We start from the raw sequence: 21,603 nt of genomic DNA on the forward strand, positions 1-21,603 counted from the left end.
TTAGAAATGAGTTATTTTCAGTTTAGTAAAATGATCACAAATATTCAGTTCTTCTTGATCTTACAAGTGGCTCTTTTAAAATATCAGTCCAATTTTCAGTAGGATTTTTGGATACTGGCTGCGTGACAAGGTATTTTTCTGACAAGGTCCAGATGCTACCTCTCATCGTATCCCAGTGTAACTCGTGTTTGAGGGCTTTTACAGAAGAAGCTATCTGCAATTTAATTTCCTGTTCTTGTGACACACGGCCCCTTGCTACATTTACAGACGTGTTTGCTTCATACCTTGTGAGACAATCTGTAACTATGTTTTGAATGCTTTAATTTTAGTTATCCATTTTATTTATCCATATATTTTTTCCATTAAAATGTGAAATTGTCAATGTAGTAAAGGCAGCTTTTCTATATTATCATGTTAAATTTGGAAGCCAGGCGGAGATGTGCTCATCCCCTCACTTTGGCTTTGTGGATGTTTACGTTTGGTTATTTTTTCAATGGAATGTTAAATATGTCGCAGTTTTTCTCTTTAGAATTCTTTGTGGAAACGATACTAAGCAAGGGCATAGTGATGTTTGCAAAGGAAGCGACGGGGTTGTGGGGGTGGATGTTGGTGCGTTGAGAAGTTTCCGCGACACAGAGAAATGTTGCTCAGAGTGTGGTTTAACAGACAGGAAGTAGCTGCTCTGCAATGGTTTTCCTGCCTGTGCCTAATTTGCAGGTCAGTGTGTGGGTTTTGCATATGCGATGTCTCTATAGTGTCCAAAGTATTGCTTTCACAAATGATCATACACACACACATTGTATACAGCACCCTCCATATTTATTGGCACTCCTGGGTAAGATGTGATTTTTTTTTTTTTGCAGAAGCATACTAATACTGAAAGTTATAGAAATGGCTCATCAGACACATAATCAAGCTCCTCCCATGGCCACCTCATTCCCCAGACCTCCACCCCATTGAAAACATGTGGAGTGAACTAAAGTGGAGAGTGCAGAGGGAAGGACCCAGGTGGCTGTATGATTCAGCGAGATTGTGCAAAGAGGAATGGTCTTTCTGGATTCTCCCATCTTGTGAAACAGTACAGGAGATTAGGTGCTGTTTAACATCGGGGTGGCAGTAATTGTGGTTTTGAATTATTTCTTCAGGTGGGATTTTTTTCCTCACTGAATAGATGCAGGAGTTGTTTGTTTATTTATTTATTTATTTATTTATTTATTTACAGAGGTCAAAAAGCTAGAGTTCTCTGTCATGTCTCAGATATGAAACTTTTTTTTTTTTTTTAATTCTTATTTTATTATTATTATTATTTTTTTAAAAAGGCCACCTTGTCACTGCTGTTTAAGAGAACCATGCATCCTTCTCCTTAAGTCACTCTCAGCCCGAATGGAAAAGTACAAGGTTCGCGGGAGATGAGATTAAATTCCACTCGTCTTTTTGGCTCTGGCACAGCGCAACAGCCTCGAATGCCCTCTGATGTGAGGCTCTGATGGGCCTGCTGCTGTTCATTAGATGCCATTAGGCTTTTGGAGGTGCGGTTTGCCATCAGCAAAAACACATGGCCCTCGTCCATACTATTGCAAGTCCTTTACTTCACTCGATTGCAATGTGCCGTTTGCATTTTTTTTTTAAGTCAGCCTTGTCATACGTTCATACTGAACACGAAATTTCAAATCGCCCCACGTGTGCGTTTGCTTGCCGGAGCGCTATATGATGGTTGTTACTTCAAGCAGAAAAGAAGAAGTGCTCCCCCTTGTCTGAGAGAAAAATAAAACAAGTTTGAATCTGATGGCCAGTGGTTGTGTTACTGCTAAATGTTATCTTGGTTTAGTCCACTCACCAAATAAGCCAAGTTCCACACTCCTCATTCTCCAAGCTTGGTTCTTTTTGGCGCGGTCCCACAGATTGCAATAATATTGCTCTAGATTGTTTTTATTTCAACATGTTGTTTTTGTCTGTGCTTGTTCTGCTACTGCATGTTAAGTAGTAAGGTATGGCTAGTTGACTGTGTTGTAGCGCTCGGGGTGACTCGGGGTGACTACAATGGAATTTCTTTCCTCCATTGTTCTCGAACCTGGAGTCAAAAACCACCTGTACAGGACATTGTGGGTGATGTAGTACATTCCCGAAACGGACTGCCTGCTGTGTGGCCATTTGTTTGATTTGCACCGCCAGAAATGCTAACCTCGCGTTTGATCTGAACAGCTGTACAAAGCAGCTGTTAATCTTGTCCAAGATATTTTACCCGCTTCTTTCATTAGGTAATATCCTTTGGCTCAATAGAATTACTATGATCTACTTACTACATTTAGGGAAACATCTTCACTGTTTTTACATGTTTGCTAGATAACTGGTTCTTGTAAAATCTGTTTTTTTGGAGTGGTGGGAGGATTGTAATATAGATCCAGATTGATGCAACTATGTTTTCATTCATGAGCTGAGCCATTCTTTACAGAGGAGATCACCAGAGTTTTCCCTGACGCTTGGTAGTTTGGTGACAAATGAGTACCAGCTGCCAAAAAGAAAAGTAGCGGGAAGACTGACTAACTCCATCCCGCACTTACCCACGCTGGCTATCGCCAAGCTCCAGCAATGAGTGTCATATCATTGAGTCACTTCCTTGACAGGAACCAGGCAGATCCTGCAAAAACAGCGCCTGTGCTGACAACGTTCAATAACATAGTGGTGGACATTTTTCTTTCTTTTCATGGAAATGGTTTTCTTTGTTGGCAGAGTGTCTGGGTGATGTACTGTATGACGGCCGCATGAGTCAGTCAATGTCTTTATCTGACACTGGTGAAAAATAACATAGTTGGCTTGAAGCAGACTGTGATAATAATGTGTAATACCATAGTTTGGCTAAACAATTGAATTAGTGTAGTGTCTGATTGACAGCTAATGCAATGGGCAATGCATGACAGCGGTGGCATCCCATTACTTTCCAGTGAACCAAGTTGCCACATAATGCACAGAGTATTGCTGTTTCTGTTGGATGCCTATTTTTTGTTGTCGGTTTGTCGAAGAATTTGCCAGGACTCTCACGATGGTCCTGTGAAAGCCTCCAATGAAAATCGTATTAGTGTAATAGGGACGATGGTGCATGACGTTTGGAGGTGCCACCCAACCAACCACTGTGGTAGCGACATATATTAGTCGAAAATGCTTGATATGCTGCGATGACCTCTTAATTAACAATACTTGCCAGATATGTTGCAGTACTTCAAAGATGAACAATTATATACTGTACTTGTAGACTTTACTTCGATCTGATCGGATCCATGCAAAATCAGTGATGGGTTGTAATGTCCTTTGCTGATTCATCAATGCCATTGATCAGATCCACAAAGTAAGACATTACAGCAAACATACTCACTTTCAATGGTCTCTGATGGTGTAGGGGTACTCTAATCTCATTTGTGTGCACACAGCATAGAATAGTGTCCAGGGTTTACCCTTCTGAATTCAGCTGGGATTTAGGCTTCAACATACACTTGCTTTTAAAACAAATATATTTTATTATATTGAAGACAGCAAATCATATGCTACCTTTAAGAGAGATGTAATACTGGCTTGGTTCTAATAGTGCATGATATGTTGCAATAACGCCAAGACGAATAATTATGCACTGGAATAGTCAAGTGCTCCAAGCTTTGCTTCTTTACCTCTGTTGTGTTAAATCCTCTTCAGGCTACTCTCAATTCAGGACGCAGGTGTTCAGCTTCTGACGTGTGTGTGTGTGTGTGTGTTTGTGCGCGCGTGTGTGTGTGCGTGCACGTGTGTGTAATTTAAACACAGAAGAATAGCCTTTTGTCTCATATCTTCATCACCTTCAGAATGATACGCCCCAAGAAAACCTAATACATATTTTTTTGTAATCTGACCTGAAAGTTGCTGATAATTCAAGATTTGCTTGCCTGGGTCCTTATTTCTTGCATCCCACAATGTTTGCACTCATCACATGCGTACAGAGTGAGTCACTGCACAGTTATTCTGCTGGCTTCAACTACCTCCTTTCATGGTCAACAATGAGCTCAGCTGAGGAGAATAAAGTAAAAAAAAAAAAAAAAAGAGGGTGTGTATATGTATGTGTGTGCGCAAAGGGTTTTATGGGAATACTCCATTTGTTCATGTATCCTGCCTCTAATTGGTTGTTATTGCAACTGGCAACAACAGTTGCCATATATTCAGGGTGGAGCTGAATGCTATGTGCTGCATACTCTGCCATCACAGCTACCTAAAAGTCCTGGAAACAATCAACTCAACCCGAACGAATAACAAACCTGCACACTTTTAAATCTAGATTAACAACACTGGTCAAACAGATTGGAACAATTTCCTCGGCGGCCCGGTGTTTGCATCCGTTAAATCAGTGCTCCGTTAAATTAAATTTGCTGGAGGCTATCAGTCCCGTGTGCATATCTGTTATGGGACGTTTACAATGCGAGCAGCTGACGAGATTTTGCTCTATTTATAGCGCCACAACCGCTGATAATCTTGACTAAAGAACCTGTCAGTGAACAGTAATTATAAACAAGGCAAATGTAATGAATGTTACCCATGCTCTTGCAGTATAGTGAATACATTTGATTTATGGGATTTTGAAGATCTTAAAACTTGACAAATTGACAATGACCAGTGTTGTGTGAAATGCAATGCTGTGGAAAACATTTTAGCTAAGAATTAATTTGAGATTTTCATCATTTGAACTAATGAAAAAGAGAGCTACATATTACATACAAACATATAAACACGTTTGGCATTTACTGTGGACTACCACAAAAAGTGTATGAGAAAGGAGTTTACTCAATCTGATAATACATAATACATACATAATAAGACACGACTTGAATCCCTCAGTTTAGCGCAGAACAATAATGGTGAGAATCTCTTTTTGCAAGGCTCTTACAAAATGAGGCAGTATATTGCACCAAATGACATTTATTGTGAAGCCAATAATAATAATAAAAATAACATAACATAATTAATAATAATAATAAATTAATTAAATCATATATTGTTTAAATACATCTTATTAATAAAACAAAGACAAAAAACAACAATATATTAACTAAACAATAAATCTTTTAACCTAGCATGAGAAATCATGGACAAATCAAAGCAAATAAAAAAATTATTAAACTGTTATGCAATTTATATGCATATATAATACTGTATCTAAATTATATTAAAAATAAATAGTAGAATAAAATAATACAACTTGAAGTTAAACTACTTTATATTGTTTATTATTAGGTTATTTGTAGCATCAGCTATAGCTGGTTGTTGTGTGAAACAGTCCACCTTCACACTAAGTTTCATCCAAATAAATTGTGCACGTTTGACGTAATCCTACAAAAAAATCAACAAACACATCAAAATACCCTGCCTGCTAACTTCACTGAATGAACAATCAATATATTAGATCAGCCATCTGTTCATTGATTAAGGAACAAAGCATTTGCCTGCTATTTGTTTTTCAGTGTCATTATTTGGAGCTTGTGTTCAACCGAGTCCACATTCCGTATGACACACTTCTGTGTCATCTGGTTTTGTAATCACGATTTTAAAACTCTCGGGTCCCACCACTCTATTTACTTTGTAAGCTATTATGCGTTGACTGTGCAACTCCTCCCTTTGTCTTCCTCCTCTTCTTCTTCTTCATTGTCTCTTCATGATGCAGCAGTCTGGCTTATTCGTCGGGACAAGGCAGCTGTTGTCATGTGCCCAGGATAATATGCAGCCTGCTTCACGCTAATGGATGCCTCTCTCGGTGCTAGCACTATGGCAACTGGACCGTTTTTATCAGTGCTGGGATATACTAAGCAGGGCTGCTTGATGTTGGAAAAATATCACACATGCAAGCGCAATGGCTTTTGAATAAAGCAATGTTGATATATAACATGTAACTACATTTTTTATTATCTAATGACATAATTGTTGTTTTTATGCTGCAAATTAAGCAAGCTTAGTGTATTATTAGCTAATTAATTTTAATTACCCCAGATAATCAAATATTCCAATATTGGATGCACGTGTAAGTTTGCGTCTGACTAATCAAATTTAGATAAAAGAATGCGATTGCGTGAGAAAACTATTGCATGTCTGATATGATCTTGACATGTATTGTACCTGGGCTAATACCATAATATCAATAATTGTTTGATATATTGTGCAGCCTAAGTACAGTGTCGTGTCTCCAACGTTATGTGGGTGACATCAGTGTTAACTTAAGATTTACATTTCATAAATAAATCACAAAGTTTGAGTATATTACAAGCGACGAGACAAATATTCAATTTCAAGCTTCTGCCTGTTGCATGGCACAAGGCATCCAAAAGTGTACCTACTTTCACGTTCATACACACAATTAATGTGTGCTCTAATTACAAGCTGTGCAGAGAACATCTCCACATCTTCTTCCAGCACAGTGCACTCTTTTTATGCAAATATATTGACAATTTTGAATAAAAATTAAACTCAATGTGTGTGAATAATATGTACACAAATCTCTCCCCATATGCTTTTATCACTGCTACTTTTCTACACTGGCCACACTGACCCCATCCCCATTGACACTGAACTACTCTTGTCTGCATGCTGGTTGTCCATTTCCACCCCCGCTTGTGTGACTCCACCTAGGACTTGCAGTGTTCACAAAAGACAGTTCAAAGCAAATATTCTCCACCCTGCAGCAGTGGGAAAAGCAGGACGTGAGTGTGTGCGTGTGACCTCCAGTTCCACGAGTCTCTGGGAAAGATGTGTGTGAGTGTGTGCGTGGCCATGGGCTCCATTAATTCTTCAACCCACTCTCGTCCTTCTGCACGCCTGTGGGTATCAGCCTCTTTGGGACACTCATGCAAACAAACTCCTTAATGAAAACATATTCCCTATTAACCTCCCAACGCCCCTCCCCCCGCTACCACCACCCAACCAATTACTCCAGTACCAGCCCGAGGGTATCCAGCGCAACATCACAAGGCTGATCTTTGACCTTGTTGTTTGTGTGTGGCAAGACTTCACTCGGGCCTCATGCAGATCATGTGATGAAAACATGCCACCCATGAGTGAGCTTCATCGTAAAGGGAGCGGTAATGATAACGAGGAGTTCTTTCAGGACAGTGTTTGCAAAAAAAAAAAAAAAGGAAGAAGGATTTTCATGCAGATGGTCAGCTATTTTTGGTCTGAATTAACAGTCTATTGCCGTTTAAAAAAGTTGTCAACTTTTACCTACGAAGCTGCTTTTTTGGCATGAATTATTACTATCTTTTTATCAGTCAATTGTCATTTCAAACAAACTCCAGCCTTACTGACTGTCACCATAGCATCAGGATATCACGCATACTTTGTGCCGTTCGGGTCAGTCGATAAAGTCAGTCCTGATTGAATTATAATTCCATCAAATTCCAGCTGCAGGGTGGAACCACTTCTTTCTTTTTTTACTTTGGTTTTCGATAGCAACGCATTTCTATTGCCAGCCTTGTGCCTTAATGTTTACAGGGATTAGGTTGACATTTTATCCAGCTGATCTAAAATGGTTGTGGACTGCAGTGTATGGAGAACCGGAAATGCCAAAAATAAACAAATGAATAAATACAACATGAAATTATCAATGTCATTAATTTATCAAATCTTTCATTTCGTTAATCAAATAAATCAATGTGTCATAAATTAATTCCCAATGGTAATAGGGAACTATATAGATATAATTATTCCTCTATTTCATTCAAAATTTCAGTTTAATTTTGGCACTTTTGGTCTTCCATAGCAGTGGGACACAACTGTTTACTACTACGACTATTACCAGCGCACCTGTCAATTAAAGTGGAATATTTTTTTGTCTCTGTGAAGGCTGGACTTTAGCTAAATCTGTGAGTGTGAAATCAATGTCGAAATTACAAACTGGAGACAATTGCCATGGTCTCATCCTGTCTTTTCTTCTGGTCTTCCAGGTATAGATGCATGAGGTGGATCTTGAGTGGGACCAGGGTGCTTCCGGTGGGGCCAGGCTGATCTTCTGAATTTCAGCTTGTGGTCCCTAAAGAGAAAGTCAGACTAGGAAGCAATCTTGCATTGTGAAAGTCTGCTTCGGGCCTCTGTAGGGGGCACTGTCCGTGTGGAGAAAGAGCCAAAGTGGCCACCGCCATGACCACCGCAGTGCAGCCCAATGAACTGGTGTTTGAGTTTGCCAGTAACGGGATGGATGAAATCAACCAGGTATGTATCTTACAATTATTGATCAATTTCGAATTTCATTTGTGAAAAGGTTGGTAAAAAGTATTAATCAGGTTGGTGTGGTTTGATGGTTCTGATTGCTGTAAAAAGCTTCTGAATGTTTGCTCAGTCAGACAAGATTACACAATGACCACAAAAATGATTTTTGGGTTGCATATGGGCCAAGGATCTTTTGTGTGTTACACGAGTCATGTTTAGCATTTTTCTGCCCTGGTTCTGTGGGCGCCACTGTGCATTCCTAGTTCTGTAGAAGCAGGCTCTTCACTTGTCATGTGAGTGTCTGGCGAGCAGAAACTACACTACCATATAATAATGTTACATTAAGCCCAGATAGTGATTTTTTTTTTTTTTAACACACATGAATGGTCACTAAAACCTGATACATTACCCTTATATTTTGTCTCAAACCACAGGATATAGATATATTGTTACAGAAAAAAAATCATTATTTGACAAACACGTTCATGTTATTTGTGTATTTATGTCTATTGAGTGCTATTTCTTAATTGCAGTTTGTGGTATCTGTGAATTAGAGTGTGCGAGAAAATCCAATGTCAAGTGGCATACATTTACGGCAATCAGTTTTTATTTTAGTTTGAGTATGTCTATCACACAGAGGCACAGACTCTGAGTCTGCACTTTTGAGGTGACCTGGAGGAGGCCCGTGTTTGCACTGACATGCTGCTTGTTGATATATGTGAGACTTGTCCTGGCAGGGCAGGCAAAACAGCATAGCCACTGGGAGGCTGTCAGAGCTTCTCGAGAAAAAGGCGGCGACATGGAAAGTCTGACAAACCTGGAGTGGGGTTAGGGTGCGTGGGAGGGACAGCAGTGAGTCAGCAGGGTATCGCATGAATATGTTTGCGGCACAAAGGTTGTTTGTGCGTGTAGTATGCATCCTTCCATGAACCTGCGCACGTCGACGGTTGTCTGGTTGTCGCCACACCCACGCCTCGATCCAGTGGAGCAGGCTCCTGGGCGCTGCGGTGTGCTGTCGACTGCATCATGTGCGTGGATCCAGAATGACGGGTTGTCACTGGATCCCCAATCAGCATTTGTTCAGGCCCAACCTGACTGACCGGTTCCGAGTGGATGGTGCGATTCTTTCCAGAGATCTCGCATTGTTCCCCTGTCTTTGTTCCTGGCTGCACCCACCCTGCTGAACAAACTTCATCCACCCTCTCAGCCCCCGTAGTAACAGTCCTTCTACTTACTGTGCTGTATTTACCCTGACTATGATGAATGCATGGGGGAAATTGCATCTCTCAACAATTAGCGCTGTTGGTGGCCAATGGTCAAAAGTCAGTCTGACCTCATTTTTAATGGCACGAGCTTACAGTATAGTATGGTTGAAGATGTCAAGTCAAGTTTATTTGTATAGCCCTAAATCACAAGCAGTCTCAAAGGGCTTCACATAGACAAAAATTGACAATTATTCTCAAAGCATCCCCTGATCTTAAGCTCCCAAATGTGCCATACTACGTCTGCTAATATTATTGCTACAATTTTCCTATAATATTTTGCATTCTTTTTTTATTTTGATGCAAGGAGAGGTTTCAGGTAAAGCAATATCCAACACTTGGAAACAAATAGACAAATTATATACAGTCCACGGGCCTGTATCACACAGAGAGAGCTGTTTCTAATATTTTAACCCCTCCTACTGTAGATTCATAAGGTTCCCAAAATATTAGAGGCAGCTGTCAATGTACGCTAGGGATTTGACTTCATGCAGTGGGCATTATCATTGTATAGGTGAAATATTGAACACAGCGCTTGTATTGTATCTCATTAGATGGTGGTTTTGTATGTAAGGTTTTCTCATACTAAAATGGGGAAATGCATACGTGGAGATTGCAGTAATGGCATATCTACAAACAGGAAATAACCGTTCAACTTTAGACATGACAATATGAGCTATTCATGGTGTATTAGTGTGCTTCATGATTGCTGGAAATTGACCAGTTTCACCCATTTGATCCAAAAATGATTTGATTACAGTACTATAAATCATGTATTTATTTTGTATCTATTCCAATGACATGTTTAGTGAAAGGCTGAACAACTAAAAGCTATTTCACTTGCACCACAGATCATTTCTATTTCAGCACTTTTTCTGACATTTTTGTTTGGTGATGTGCCATAAGATTTCTTTCAATGTAAAATATGCGTCTTAGTTCAATAAATGTTGGAAAACAGTGAGCTAGTGTACCATCGTAATCTCTGCAGAGACAACAAGGCTATGTCAGCAAAGTGTGCTGCTACATTAGTCGGGTGTAAGTAGGAGTTGCTGTTTGGGGGGGTTGAATCGACCAGTAGTCAAAATGTCTGCGCGCACACACTTAGACACACACTTGACTTTTTCAAGGACACTGACGATTGTTTTCTGCGCCGTGTTGCTACAGCCGATAGTATCAGATGGGGATTAATGGGAAACATTGCTACTGATATTTTTTGTAGTCAAAGCTATCATTCTGCTGTGTTGACAATGTGTTTTTGTTGTCCCTCATCTCGCTGCAAAATTCACAAACGTGGCCCGTGCGTGAACTTGGAGCGTCAGCCGGCTAACAATGGCGACAAATAACGACTTGCTCTGTTAGCGAGCTGGTTAAAGTGTAGCCAAAATCGGCTAATCAGCCCAGCCCTCCCCCATAAGGCCTGAACACCTGGTATGCCCCAGAGGTTCACACCAACAATGGCTACTTGTCTAACAGCACAGATAATCCTTTATTCCTCTTCCTTCTCCTGCACCCTTGCCATCCTTTATCACTTTTAATGAAGTGCGGGGCTGCTAGCATAATTTCCCAATTTACGTGCTGCATTTCTGCAAAGATACGAGTAAATCTCTGCATTATGCACTCATGTAGACAAATCATTATATTCAGTAAGAGAAGAAGGACGTTTTATGATTTTTACATTGGACTGAAAGCCTTTAATATTCAGATGCTTGTTTGTGGCGTTTAAAAAAAAAAAAAAATCAATAAAACATCCTGAATTGTTTCCTTGAATGACCAGTGATGATGATGATGACCTGAGGCAAGGGAGTTTTTCAACAGTGGCGCCACAGACAGGGTAATCTTAGTGTGTACTGTGCTGCCATCCAGTGGGCTAGTTATGAAACTGCATTGCCCCCCAAAAAAACCACCCACTACTAGCCAACATCAATCTATTTATTCATTTTTGTTCTATTTGTTTTTATTTTCACTTTGATTTAGTGTAAACTGTGGAGGTTTAGGTCCTTTATACACAACACCTTGTGGTAAAAACGAAAACTCCCACATTCGTCGGCCAATTCATTGGGTACATAAAACTAAAAAATAAGAACTGTATGAAAAAATATCTTTCAATTGTAGTTGTCACTCATTTATTTCAAGCATTATTTTGTCTTAAAATTGAGATTTACTTCTCTAAAATAATTTGTTCTTAAATATGATTATTCACAAAGTAGCAGTATAAGGTAACCAAAACATTTCAAAAGTTCAAAGTTCAAAGTCAGCTTTATTGTCACCCCTTCATATGTCAGACACACAAAGAAACCGAAATTCCGTTTCCTCCATCCCACGGTGACGAGACACTTTGCGTGTATGATACAGTATGACATTGCTCACAGGATATGTAATACCGTTGCAGTAATAATTCTCAGTGTGTTTAAAAAAAAAAATCTGCATTAATATCTGTTTAATGGTAGGATTTGATGTTTTGGCAGGTGAGTAACTATGGAACCAACATTAGCGTTTCAATACATTCAACCATGATATTTTAAGTGGAGTGCAAATAATAGCATTTTAAATTGAGGCAATCAACACTAAAACGTAAACGTAACAGATTCCCCACAGGAAGGTTTTCCAAAGCACATTTTGTGTAAAATTTCCAATTATAGCATCCACAGTGAGTGGTTTTATTTGATTTCCTAGCCAAGTAGTCATTCTGTGGGTGAAGTAGGCTCACTTCTGCTGCCTGACTTTTTCTTCGGTTGGCTCCCCGCGGACTACTGCAGAGCCTTTGAAATGAGCTTTTCTGCTCCGTTGCTACACATTAGCCCAAATTGCACATGGTGCTAGCCTGCTTTTATACGGCTGTAAAAATAACAGCCAGCAAATCAGGCTGTGATATTAATCTACCAGGGTATTTTATGTACCTTTTACGATGTACACTGGATGGAGCCAACCCTCTGCATCCCAGTCATGTGTGTGGGTGTGTTTGTGTGCATCTGTCACAGCTGGATGACCCGTCTGTGTTCCCCGCCGTGATCGTGGAGCAGGTGCCCGCCACAGATCTGCTGCAGGTGTACTCGGGCCTCGAGTCAGACGAAGTGACCAACGGCATCATGATGGACAACGCCATGCACGTGGCCGAGGTGCCTTCCATCCTGGTGGGAGGCGTGGACCTCTCAGGTTGGAATACTTGACATCTAGAGAGCTAGAAGAGTCCATCTGTCCATTTTCTAGAAATAAAGTAAAGATACTTAGTATAGTAAGGACGCATGTACCAAATAGTTTCTTGGTTTGATACATTTCTGGGTGTAATACCATTCAAGAACGGTTTGATTTTGAAGTGGAACGATACGATTCGGTGTGATTCATACGAATGAACTTGTCAGACCCTGCGACTGTGGCGTTTCCTTCAGAGACAACGATTTGATACATTTAAAGTGGAATGATTCAGTTTGGTTTCCACGCACTTGCGTCTTTGAAATTCAAACCGATTTTGATAATATTGTGAATGTGCATTTGAGTCAAATATACTGATGAGATTTTTGCCTGAGTCACTTAGAGTAATGGTACTTTTACACAGCGGTGTCCTTGAACAAGTGCCCGTGTCGAGCTGGGCCAATAATCAAGAAAGCGCTGATCCACGTTTTCGAGCCAATTTAAAATCTTATGATCGACCACTTCAAAGGCGGCTCTGAAGTTGAGTTATGATTGACGTGGCGAAATCCATAGCAAGTTCAAGTTCATGAGATATCTTTGAATGGAGACAGAAACAAATGGATTGCGAGAGGCCATGTGATCATTTGGCTATTGTGCTCTAATTGCTTCAAGTACATTCAAGACGAAAGATCCCTTTGCCCTTGCTGATGTCACAACCGCAAATCATCTGGCCCGCCCTTAACAGCCAACATTCGAGTAAACCATGGGAGGAATACTTCATAGATATTTCAAGGTGACCAATTTTTGAGGGAAGTGCTTGACAATTTCACCTCTCCGTCACCCTGCTTTGATGATAGTCACGTGCATGACAGCAGTCACATCTGACATGGAGTGGCCCCATAGGTAACACTCAAAAGTCATTTTGGCTATTAGGGGGCGGGCCTGATGCTTGACAATTGTGACATCAGCAAAAGATCAAAGGGACAGTTCATCTTGAATGTTGCTTCAAGTTAGTGAGTGGCATGCATGTGCGTGAGTTCTAGATGATAGCATTTCTTCTATGAGTGTCTGTAGTGCCACGATAAATGAAGCAACCAAATTCCATCTGTGACTATGTCACCCTTAACCACAAACAAGAGCATAGCAGCATTGAGTGGGGTGCGGCACCCTTCACTTGGCAAGACGCTTTTGATGTGACTCCGCTTTCGTGGAACACTATGTTCGGTAACGTAATTCTTTGTCATGGTTCATGCACGGGGAAATGGATGCTGTCATCTTTCTGACTGTCCATGCTGATTGTTTGCTTTTCAAATTTAGCTGGGGCAAACGCCTCTGGTGAGAGGAGACTTTGAATCTCTTCTCTTTTCTTTCATCAATAACCGCTTCAAATAACAAGTCATATGGAGGGATAGTGATTTGTGTTTGTCTTATTGCCAATGTTCTATGTGATATTTTAGGTTGTATTGTTATTTTATGTTTTTGTAAAACACTTTTGCAGCGAAAGCCATTGAAAGCGCTATGCAAACAAGGATGTAAAATTAATTGAATTTGAAAAGCAAAAATAGAAACAACATAAATGCTAACTATAATGAAAACAAATCCAAAACTATTATAACCGTGGCTGGCGCTCATCTCAAGTGAATTTGTGTGAGAGGCGGGGTGCAATCTGGACCAGCTGTCACCGCCTCATGACAACATTGAAGGAGCTAATAATGTGTCTGGTCTTTCTTTTCTTTCTTTTTTAGAAACTGTCTCGGGTGCAGAAGACAGTATGGAGACAAATGAGGCGGCTGCGGCTCTGCTCAACATGGAGTCGCCAAACAACATATTGGACGAGAAGCGCATGTGTAAGACGTCTGTTGCAAATTAGGCTGTTTCTAGAATATTAATCTGACTTTTTCACAAGGGTATGTTGTTATTTTCATCCCAACATTAATTTTTTAGAGCGTTTATTTGGGTCTTGGGTGAGCTGGAGCCTATCGTAGCTGACCGAGCAGGAGGTCACGTGCCATTCACAGAGGAGATATAGACTAACAATCTATGCCACTCATATTCACATTTATGGACAATTGACACTCAGACAATTCAGCAGGAAGCCAGAGTGCTTGGAAACAAAAACCATAGAAATGGGATATACACGCAAACTTCACAGAGCTTCAAACCACAAGCCTCTCGACCTAACGAGTACTTGTCCTACCGTGCTGGCTGTTACCACAATCAAAAGCCAATATGGAGTGGAGCCTCTAAGCTTGAAGGCTTTAATTTAGATTTTGAAAAAAAAAATTCTTTGGAAATGTATTCAAGTAGAATTAAGCCACGTTTTTAACAATTTTGTGGCCTCTCTGTTTTTGATTTATTTTTGGTCTTTTCCGCTATGGTGTAGTTCACAACTACGGTACTCTGCTCGAGGCGGACCTGACGTACGCGCCCTTAAGGCCCGACCACATGGAGAACGCCGCACTTGACATGTCACCGGATGAGGACACCTCATCCATGGACGAGATCCCCCAAAAATGTCCTTTGAAGCCACAGAGAAAAAACAAAGGTGAGCTTGTTGGCATGTTGTATGGTGCCTTTTTTTTTCTTCTAACACATTGCTCTCTTCAATTTGTCTCAGTGAGAAAGCCCCGGGCGGTGCGCTCATGCTCCCCCATCTCCACCCCAAACCTGCCACTGAGGAAGAAGAGCAAAGAGGGCAAAGGTAAGACTCAATAACAAGTGTGCCTCCCTTGTAATGAGCCAATCAAAGCCAAGGTCTCTCCCCCTCTGGTGGAGCGCACTCTGTGTCACCCTGTGTGCAAACAGCCAGGGTGTGAATGATGGTTTTCGCAGGGCCTGCAGGGACGCACTTGCAGGCACATTGATGTTCCACTGTCAGAGACTGCTGTGAACCAACCGCACAGGGTGACACGTTTTAGTCTCGCCCATATACATCACCCTGTCACGTCGGCTAGGATTTAGGTGACAACTGGGAGCGTTACTGTTTTTAACCACCTCTTGTTAAAACATATTGCACATTAGACTAATCGACTTCCTGCCTTTCTGTTCTCGGGTCCATCCCAAGACGCCCGCATGCACTCAATACAAGGTCAAACAAGACCTTCTCCAGGATGATGTCATTCCCTAATTTGTTGAGATTTACTAAGAAATAATGGGCATTTTATGATAAAATCTGCATTTACTCTAGTACAGGCATTTTAAAGTTAATTCTTACATTTTAAACTAATTAAATGTAAATATAAACATGTATTAACTCGTGTTAATGTTAAGAATAATAGCCTCATCAAAACAGTAACCTTAACCTTGTCACGGAGAACAAGTAATTTACTTGTCATTCAAGTGTAAAGAAATTAAAGGCACAAAAGGCCATTTTTTACTAACAAGCTCAGTTTGTATTTTTTTTTATCAGAAAAATGAAGTCATCTGTTTCTCATTTAATCCTGCATTCAAAACAAATTCCCCACTTATTGATCAGACCTCGATAGTATCCCAGTTAATTATAGGCAAAAAAAACAACAATAGAAAATAAAAATAACATTTAAATGCTTTCACCTTAGTTGAATACAAATTTCCTGGTTTGAGGTAGGACACGTCTGACTTCAAAGCTGTCAGAATCAACCTTAATGCTTAAATGACTAGTTGCTTGCTTCACATAGCTTCCTTTGTATATCCTTTTTCTTTCGTTCCCTTAATGCTTTTAAAGACCATTGACAATACAATGCTTTACAAAGTGTAACATTGTAATATTACAATGGGAAATGTATAATAGAAGTCCACTCCATGGATGTCATGTGTGTTTGAATATATAAAGAATAAAAAAAACTGCTGATGCAAATTTGTTTACCCATTCTCATTTGCAGGCAACACCATCTACCTGTGGGAATTTCTCCTGGCTTTACTGCAGGACAAGAACACATGTCCCAAATATATCAAATGGACACAGCGGGAGAAAGGCATCTTCAAATTGGTTGACTCTAAGGCAGTCTCCAAGCTTTGGGGCAAGCATAAGAACAAGCCTGACATGAACTACGAAACCATGGGACGAGCACTCAGGTACAAAAGGAAAGGGCTTGTCATAGTTGGAGAAATGTATTTGCGCAGAACATTTGACACCACTGGCAGTGGAAATGTGGCAGAAAGTGGCAGAAAAACAAGTAAAAGTGCTCAGAGTACATGCCATCTGACGAAAACAGGAAAAGATAAGGACACTTGTGCAGTCACCCATTTTAGCACTATCGAAGGTGTTATTAGGTAAGGCGTCCATAAGGATATTACATCTGTACATATTCACTATTCGGATTGTATATGAATGAAAGGTGACTAATATCAACATGCGAGCAGTTAGTATGCTATGGTAACAGACAAAAAAGTAGCAACCTGCATTGAGAAAGCATTAAGACAGATTGATAAGTATAATACATCTTGCCTATTAATCACCATTCAGTTTTTTATTTTATTTTAATGAGAACTGATTCAAGATGCTAGCAAACCTTGCTGAGTTAATTAGGGCTCGACTCGTGCGATTTCTAATAAGAAAAGCTAACACGCGAGCAATTCACAAGTTCGCATACAGGCACACAACCTGCGTGAAAAAAAGCATATTACGATATCTTGAAATTATAAATCTTCAGGTAATATTTCTATGATTTCCAATCAAATGTCACACTCATTAACTGCAGGTACTACTACCAGCGAGGCATATTGGCTAAGGTGGAAGGTCAGCGTCTGGTCTACCAATTCAAGGAGATGCCAGCTGACCTGGTGGTGATCGAGGACGACGACGCAGGGTCTGACGATCACGAATACAACGCCCAGAGGTCTGCCAATGGGAGGTCTGTGGCACGAGGGGGCTCCAGAGGAAGGGCTCACCAGCAGGTCAAGCAGATGAAGAAAGAGCCCGTCGAGCAATGTCTGCAGCAGGAAGTGCAGGGAGGACAAGCTGAACAACTCCTGCATATACTGCAAGCTAACCAGGGGGTGGACATGGCACAGGCTATGAGGTACACATGCACTCTTGGTAGACACAAGGCACTTATTGGTATTACTATACTCTTCTATTATATTATCTGTACATTTTGGCTATCATTTCAAAAGTGTTTGGATACAAAGACAAAACTCCAAAAGAACATCATATTGTAACTACTGTGAAGCCTGGGAGCTGTTTTTCTTCAGCTGGAACTCGGGTCTTAGACAAGGTGCACAGAACTATGAACAATTCAAAATGCCTAAAGCCTTCAGGCTTCTACTGGAAAGCAGAACAAAATATCAGATACCAGAACAACTGAACTTTATTTGGAGTAATCGTAGGCTGGTGCTGAGTTCTGTTGAAAAAGTGTGAATGTGATGCAATTCTGAGCATAGTCACATCTCAGTTGTAAGAGGGTCTACGTTACCTTTATTTATTTATTTATTTATTTATTTATTTATTTATTTATTTATTTATTTATTTATTTATTTATTTATTTATTAATTACCCCTTTTGGGAATAAATGTCATTTGTTGTACAGCTTGCTGACCACATTATTGGTGAAGAAGAACTTTAAAACAAAATGATTTATTTGTGTAGACTTATAATACTAATTGTAAAAGCAATTCAAAAGTTGATTTTCCATCATTTCTTATGACTGTTCTCCATTCGAGTGTTCCTTTTGCTTTCTTTCCAGGGCCATGAATGCTACTGCTTCACTTCCGGTTGTCTTGACGTCTTCGAGTTCTCTTCAGTCTCTGCCCCTCACCACTGTCCTCTCCAACGGGAACCCCACTCACTGCTCTCCCCCTCGCGTCCTCCTCCACTCCATGCCCCCCACCAGCACCTCAGCCAGCGATGTGCTGACCATCCAGGCGGCCAACGGCCTGCAGGAGGGCCTCCCCCAGCAGCTGCTCGTCACCAACCTCGGCACGTCCGCCATCTCGTCGGCCTCCACCACGTGCCCGGGTACCATTTCCTCCGCCTCGAGCCTCCCCCGCCTGCTCACCATCAACACCACCTGCGGGCAGACCATGGTGGCGCAGCAACCCGGCACCGTCATCGCCACCGTGCTGAAATCGGGCGATTTGTGCGGGCTGCAAGTGAAAGAGGAGATGCTGGATGCCAGCTATTTCCAGTCCATGGTCAACGGCGATCCTTCTTTGGCCAACACCTTTGCCAAGGAGAACATGGACACCAGCGAGGCGGAGCTGCAGTACCGAACTGTGATCATCGACACAAGCCACGCTCATGGCCAGGAGCTTGCCGGCGAGACGGCGTTCAGTGGACTCTCTTGCCAGAGCAGCAGCCCTTGCGAAGGCCTCACCCCTGTGGAGGAGCTGGAGGTGCGAGGGGAGATGTCTCTGCAGTCCCAACAGGCCATCAAAGGCCTGCAGGAGCTGCCCCTCTCCATGCAGGTGCCCACAAACTTTATCCAGATAAAGACGGAGCCTGCGGAGGCCTGACTTGCTTCTGTTTCTTCTTCTCAAGCTCAACTAAAAAGCAGCCCGAATACCATTTGGAACATGATGGTGGTTGTTTTTGTTTTCTTCCACATTGCTGCAGTCTGATCCAGGATCAGCTGTTGCTCCTCCAGGCTGCTTAGTTCTGCCTCAAATCGTTTACTCACTTTTCTGTGATCATGTGCCTAAAGAAAATGTATCAAGCGAGTGTCTCATATTTTTTAAAGATGTCACATTTCAGTTTTTGGACATGCGAAGATATTCACGCACCAACCTCCCTTAAGGAGAACAGCCATTGGATGATGACACAGGGAAGCTTGTCTGCCAATTGTGCCAGTTATTCTTTTATTGTCTTAAATCTCAGTGGACATGCGAATGGTGGAAAAAAAGAGGCTTGGCTCAGTACAAACCAAAACATGGGGGACTGAAAACAAAACGGAGCAAGGAAATTGGACTTTCTGGCTGAGGGAACGCCAGCAACCAATGAGCATCATTGCAGACCCTCAAATGCAAAGAGGACCCTGATGACTGCTTTTGGGACATAGTACTACTTTATTTTCTTAGAAGCAATAGCAAAAGGCAAAGTCCTCTCGAGTAGACTACTTCATGCTTCCAAACTGGAAAGGGCATTTGGAAGAAAATAAGTCTTGGCACAGATTGGAGGCAAAGACAGAATTCTCGATAAAACGTTTTTTTATATCAGCTGGAGATTTTGAGGCTGAAATCCTGTTGATATGAGACGGAATATGCATGGATCTCTCTCTGTATAGACAAATGATAATACACTTGAGATTCACTATTATGGCCACGGCAAATTTTATTTATTTTGTGAATTTCTAAATTCTGTATAAAAAGGCGCATTTGTATTCTATTTACATGAGGGAAAATTCAAAGAATATATATACGTGTTTAGTACGAGGAAGACCAACCTTTTTTTTTTTTTCCATAAATATAAAAACCGCTTTTCTCTTACCCTTGTTTCCGTTCCCCTTACATTTTGTTGTTCATATCCTGCTGTGTGCGCGCTTCTGTTTAGCAAGGATATTGTAGTTGTCATGCATTAAAAGCATTCAAGAGTCAGTATCAAAAGAATCAATTAGTATAGGGATATAAAAGTCATATATCATTTCTTTTGAACCAGTGCTATTCTGTTCATTCAGACGCGTCCTCTCGGCTCCTGCTAACATGTGAATCCAGTGTGTGCATTCTTCATGCCGACGACACCCGAGGCCAGATTTATGATTGGACCCCATCGGCCATAGTGCCGTGTCTAAACAGGCCAAACGTTCTCTACAATGGGTGGAGGCACAAAGGGGTCATGCAGATACACTGACCTTGATTCACAGAGCAGGAGTTATGTAAACTCCTAGTCTTTGTTTGTTTGGTTCTGTAAGGACAAGCTGAATGTATACATACTGTTCAAATATATGCAAGATAATGACAATCAATAATTACACTGGAGACATTTTCTTATCCAAATCTTGTTTATGCTGCTGCTTTATTTGCTCCATATACTTAGCCTTTATGTGGACCAACCTCGCCTTAAAGCACTGTTGTTTCTTGACCGTTATCTGTCAGTGGCCTTCTTAATGCCGAGTATACTTATAAAGCTTCTTCCTTGTTTTGTGACACAACAGATGTCCAGAAATCACACGCAGCCCCCCAAAACGAAAAAAAACAACATGCAGAAACATTAAACTTGGAGACAAAAACAGTTTGCGAGGGCTCACAGCGTCATGTCATTTTACTCTGGTGTCTCATTCCGGGAAGGATAAATTGGTGGTACGTACAATACAAGAACCACTAAGGACACAGTTTCATTGCAAACCGGTATTGCAAGGTTGGTTTTGTACAGTAAAAATGGTTATTGTTAGCAAAGACACTCTGCCCTTCATGCTGGGACAGAATCAACATTTCAGAAAGCATGTTTGAATGAAAGGCGGCTCGGTGGCGCACTTGGGTAGCACGTCCGCCTCACAGTTAGGAGGATGCGGGTTCAATTCCACCTCCGGCCCTCCCTGTGTGGAGTTTGCATGTTCTCCCCGGGCCCGCGTGGGTTTTCTCCGGGCACTCCGGTTTCCTCCCACATCCCAAAAACATGCTTGGTAGGCCGATTGAACACTTCAAATCGTCCCTAGGTGTGAGTGCGAGTGCAAATGGTTGTTTGTCTCTGTGTGCCCTGCGATTGGCTGGCAACCGGTTCAGGGTGTCCCCCGCCTACTGCCCGATGACTGCTGGGATAGGCTCCAGCACGCCCGCGACCCCAGTGGGGACTAAGCGGTACAGAAAATGGATGGATGGATGGATGTTTGAATGAGGAAAAACCCGTGGTGCAAAGAATATGGGGGCCCTTTGGCACACACTAAGAGTGTTTTTTTTTAAGATCTATGGCTGCGGGTGGATGAATATATTAGCATGTTAGCAATTGACACACAGCTGCAGACATCCAAGTCTGTCCCCACCACCACCACCACACCGCAGCAGAGTGACTAAGATGGATTTTCCAAGAGCACATGTGTCTTTCTGCTGCATGGATTGTAGCTGTGCGTGGGTGCTAGCTGAGGAAGCTGTCTGG

The 21,603-nt window shown here is 41.4% G+C and overlaps 1 protein-coding gene across 2 annotated transcripts in view; it reads left to right on the forward strand.

The window, feature by feature from the left end:
- Positions 1 to 20,742, forward strand: part of elf1 (E74-like ETS transcription factor 1) — a 39,823-nt gene extending 19,081 nt beyond the window's left edge. For both annotated transcript variants that reach the window (XM_061292527.1, XM_061292519.1), the window contains exons 2-9: positions 7,947 to 8,211; positions 12,449 to 12,623; positions 14,345 to 14,446; positions 14,983 to 15,144; positions 15,217 to 15,300; positions 16,460 to 16,652; positions 17,279 to 17,599; positions 18,263 to 20,742. In XM_061292527.1, coding sequence (XP_061148511.1) covers positions 8,140 to 8,211; positions 12,449 to 12,623; positions 14,345 to 14,446; positions 14,983 to 15,144; positions 15,217 to 15,300; positions 16,460 to 16,652; positions 17,279 to 17,599; positions 18,263 to 19,031 — 1,878 coding nt within the window. In that variant the 5' untranslated portion in view covers positions 7,947 to 8,139 and the 3' untranslated portion in view covers positions 19,032 to 20,742. The remainder of the gene's footprint in view (positions 1 to 7,946; positions 8,212 to 12,448; positions 12,624 to 14,344; positions 14,447 to 14,982; positions 15,145 to 15,216; positions 15,301 to 16,459; positions 16,653 to 17,278; positions 17,600 to 18,262) is intronic.
- Positions 20,743 to 21,603: the final 861 nt, after the last annotated feature.

This window comes from Syngnathus typhle, linkage group LG1 (assembly GCF_033458585.1).
Source record: "Syngnathus typhle isolate RoL2023-S1 ecotype Sweden linkage group LG1, RoL_Styp_1.0, whole genome shotgun sequence".
Lineage (NCBI taxonomy): Eukaryota > Metazoa > Chordata > Actinopteri > Syngnathiformes > Syngnathidae > Syngnathus > Syngnathus typhle.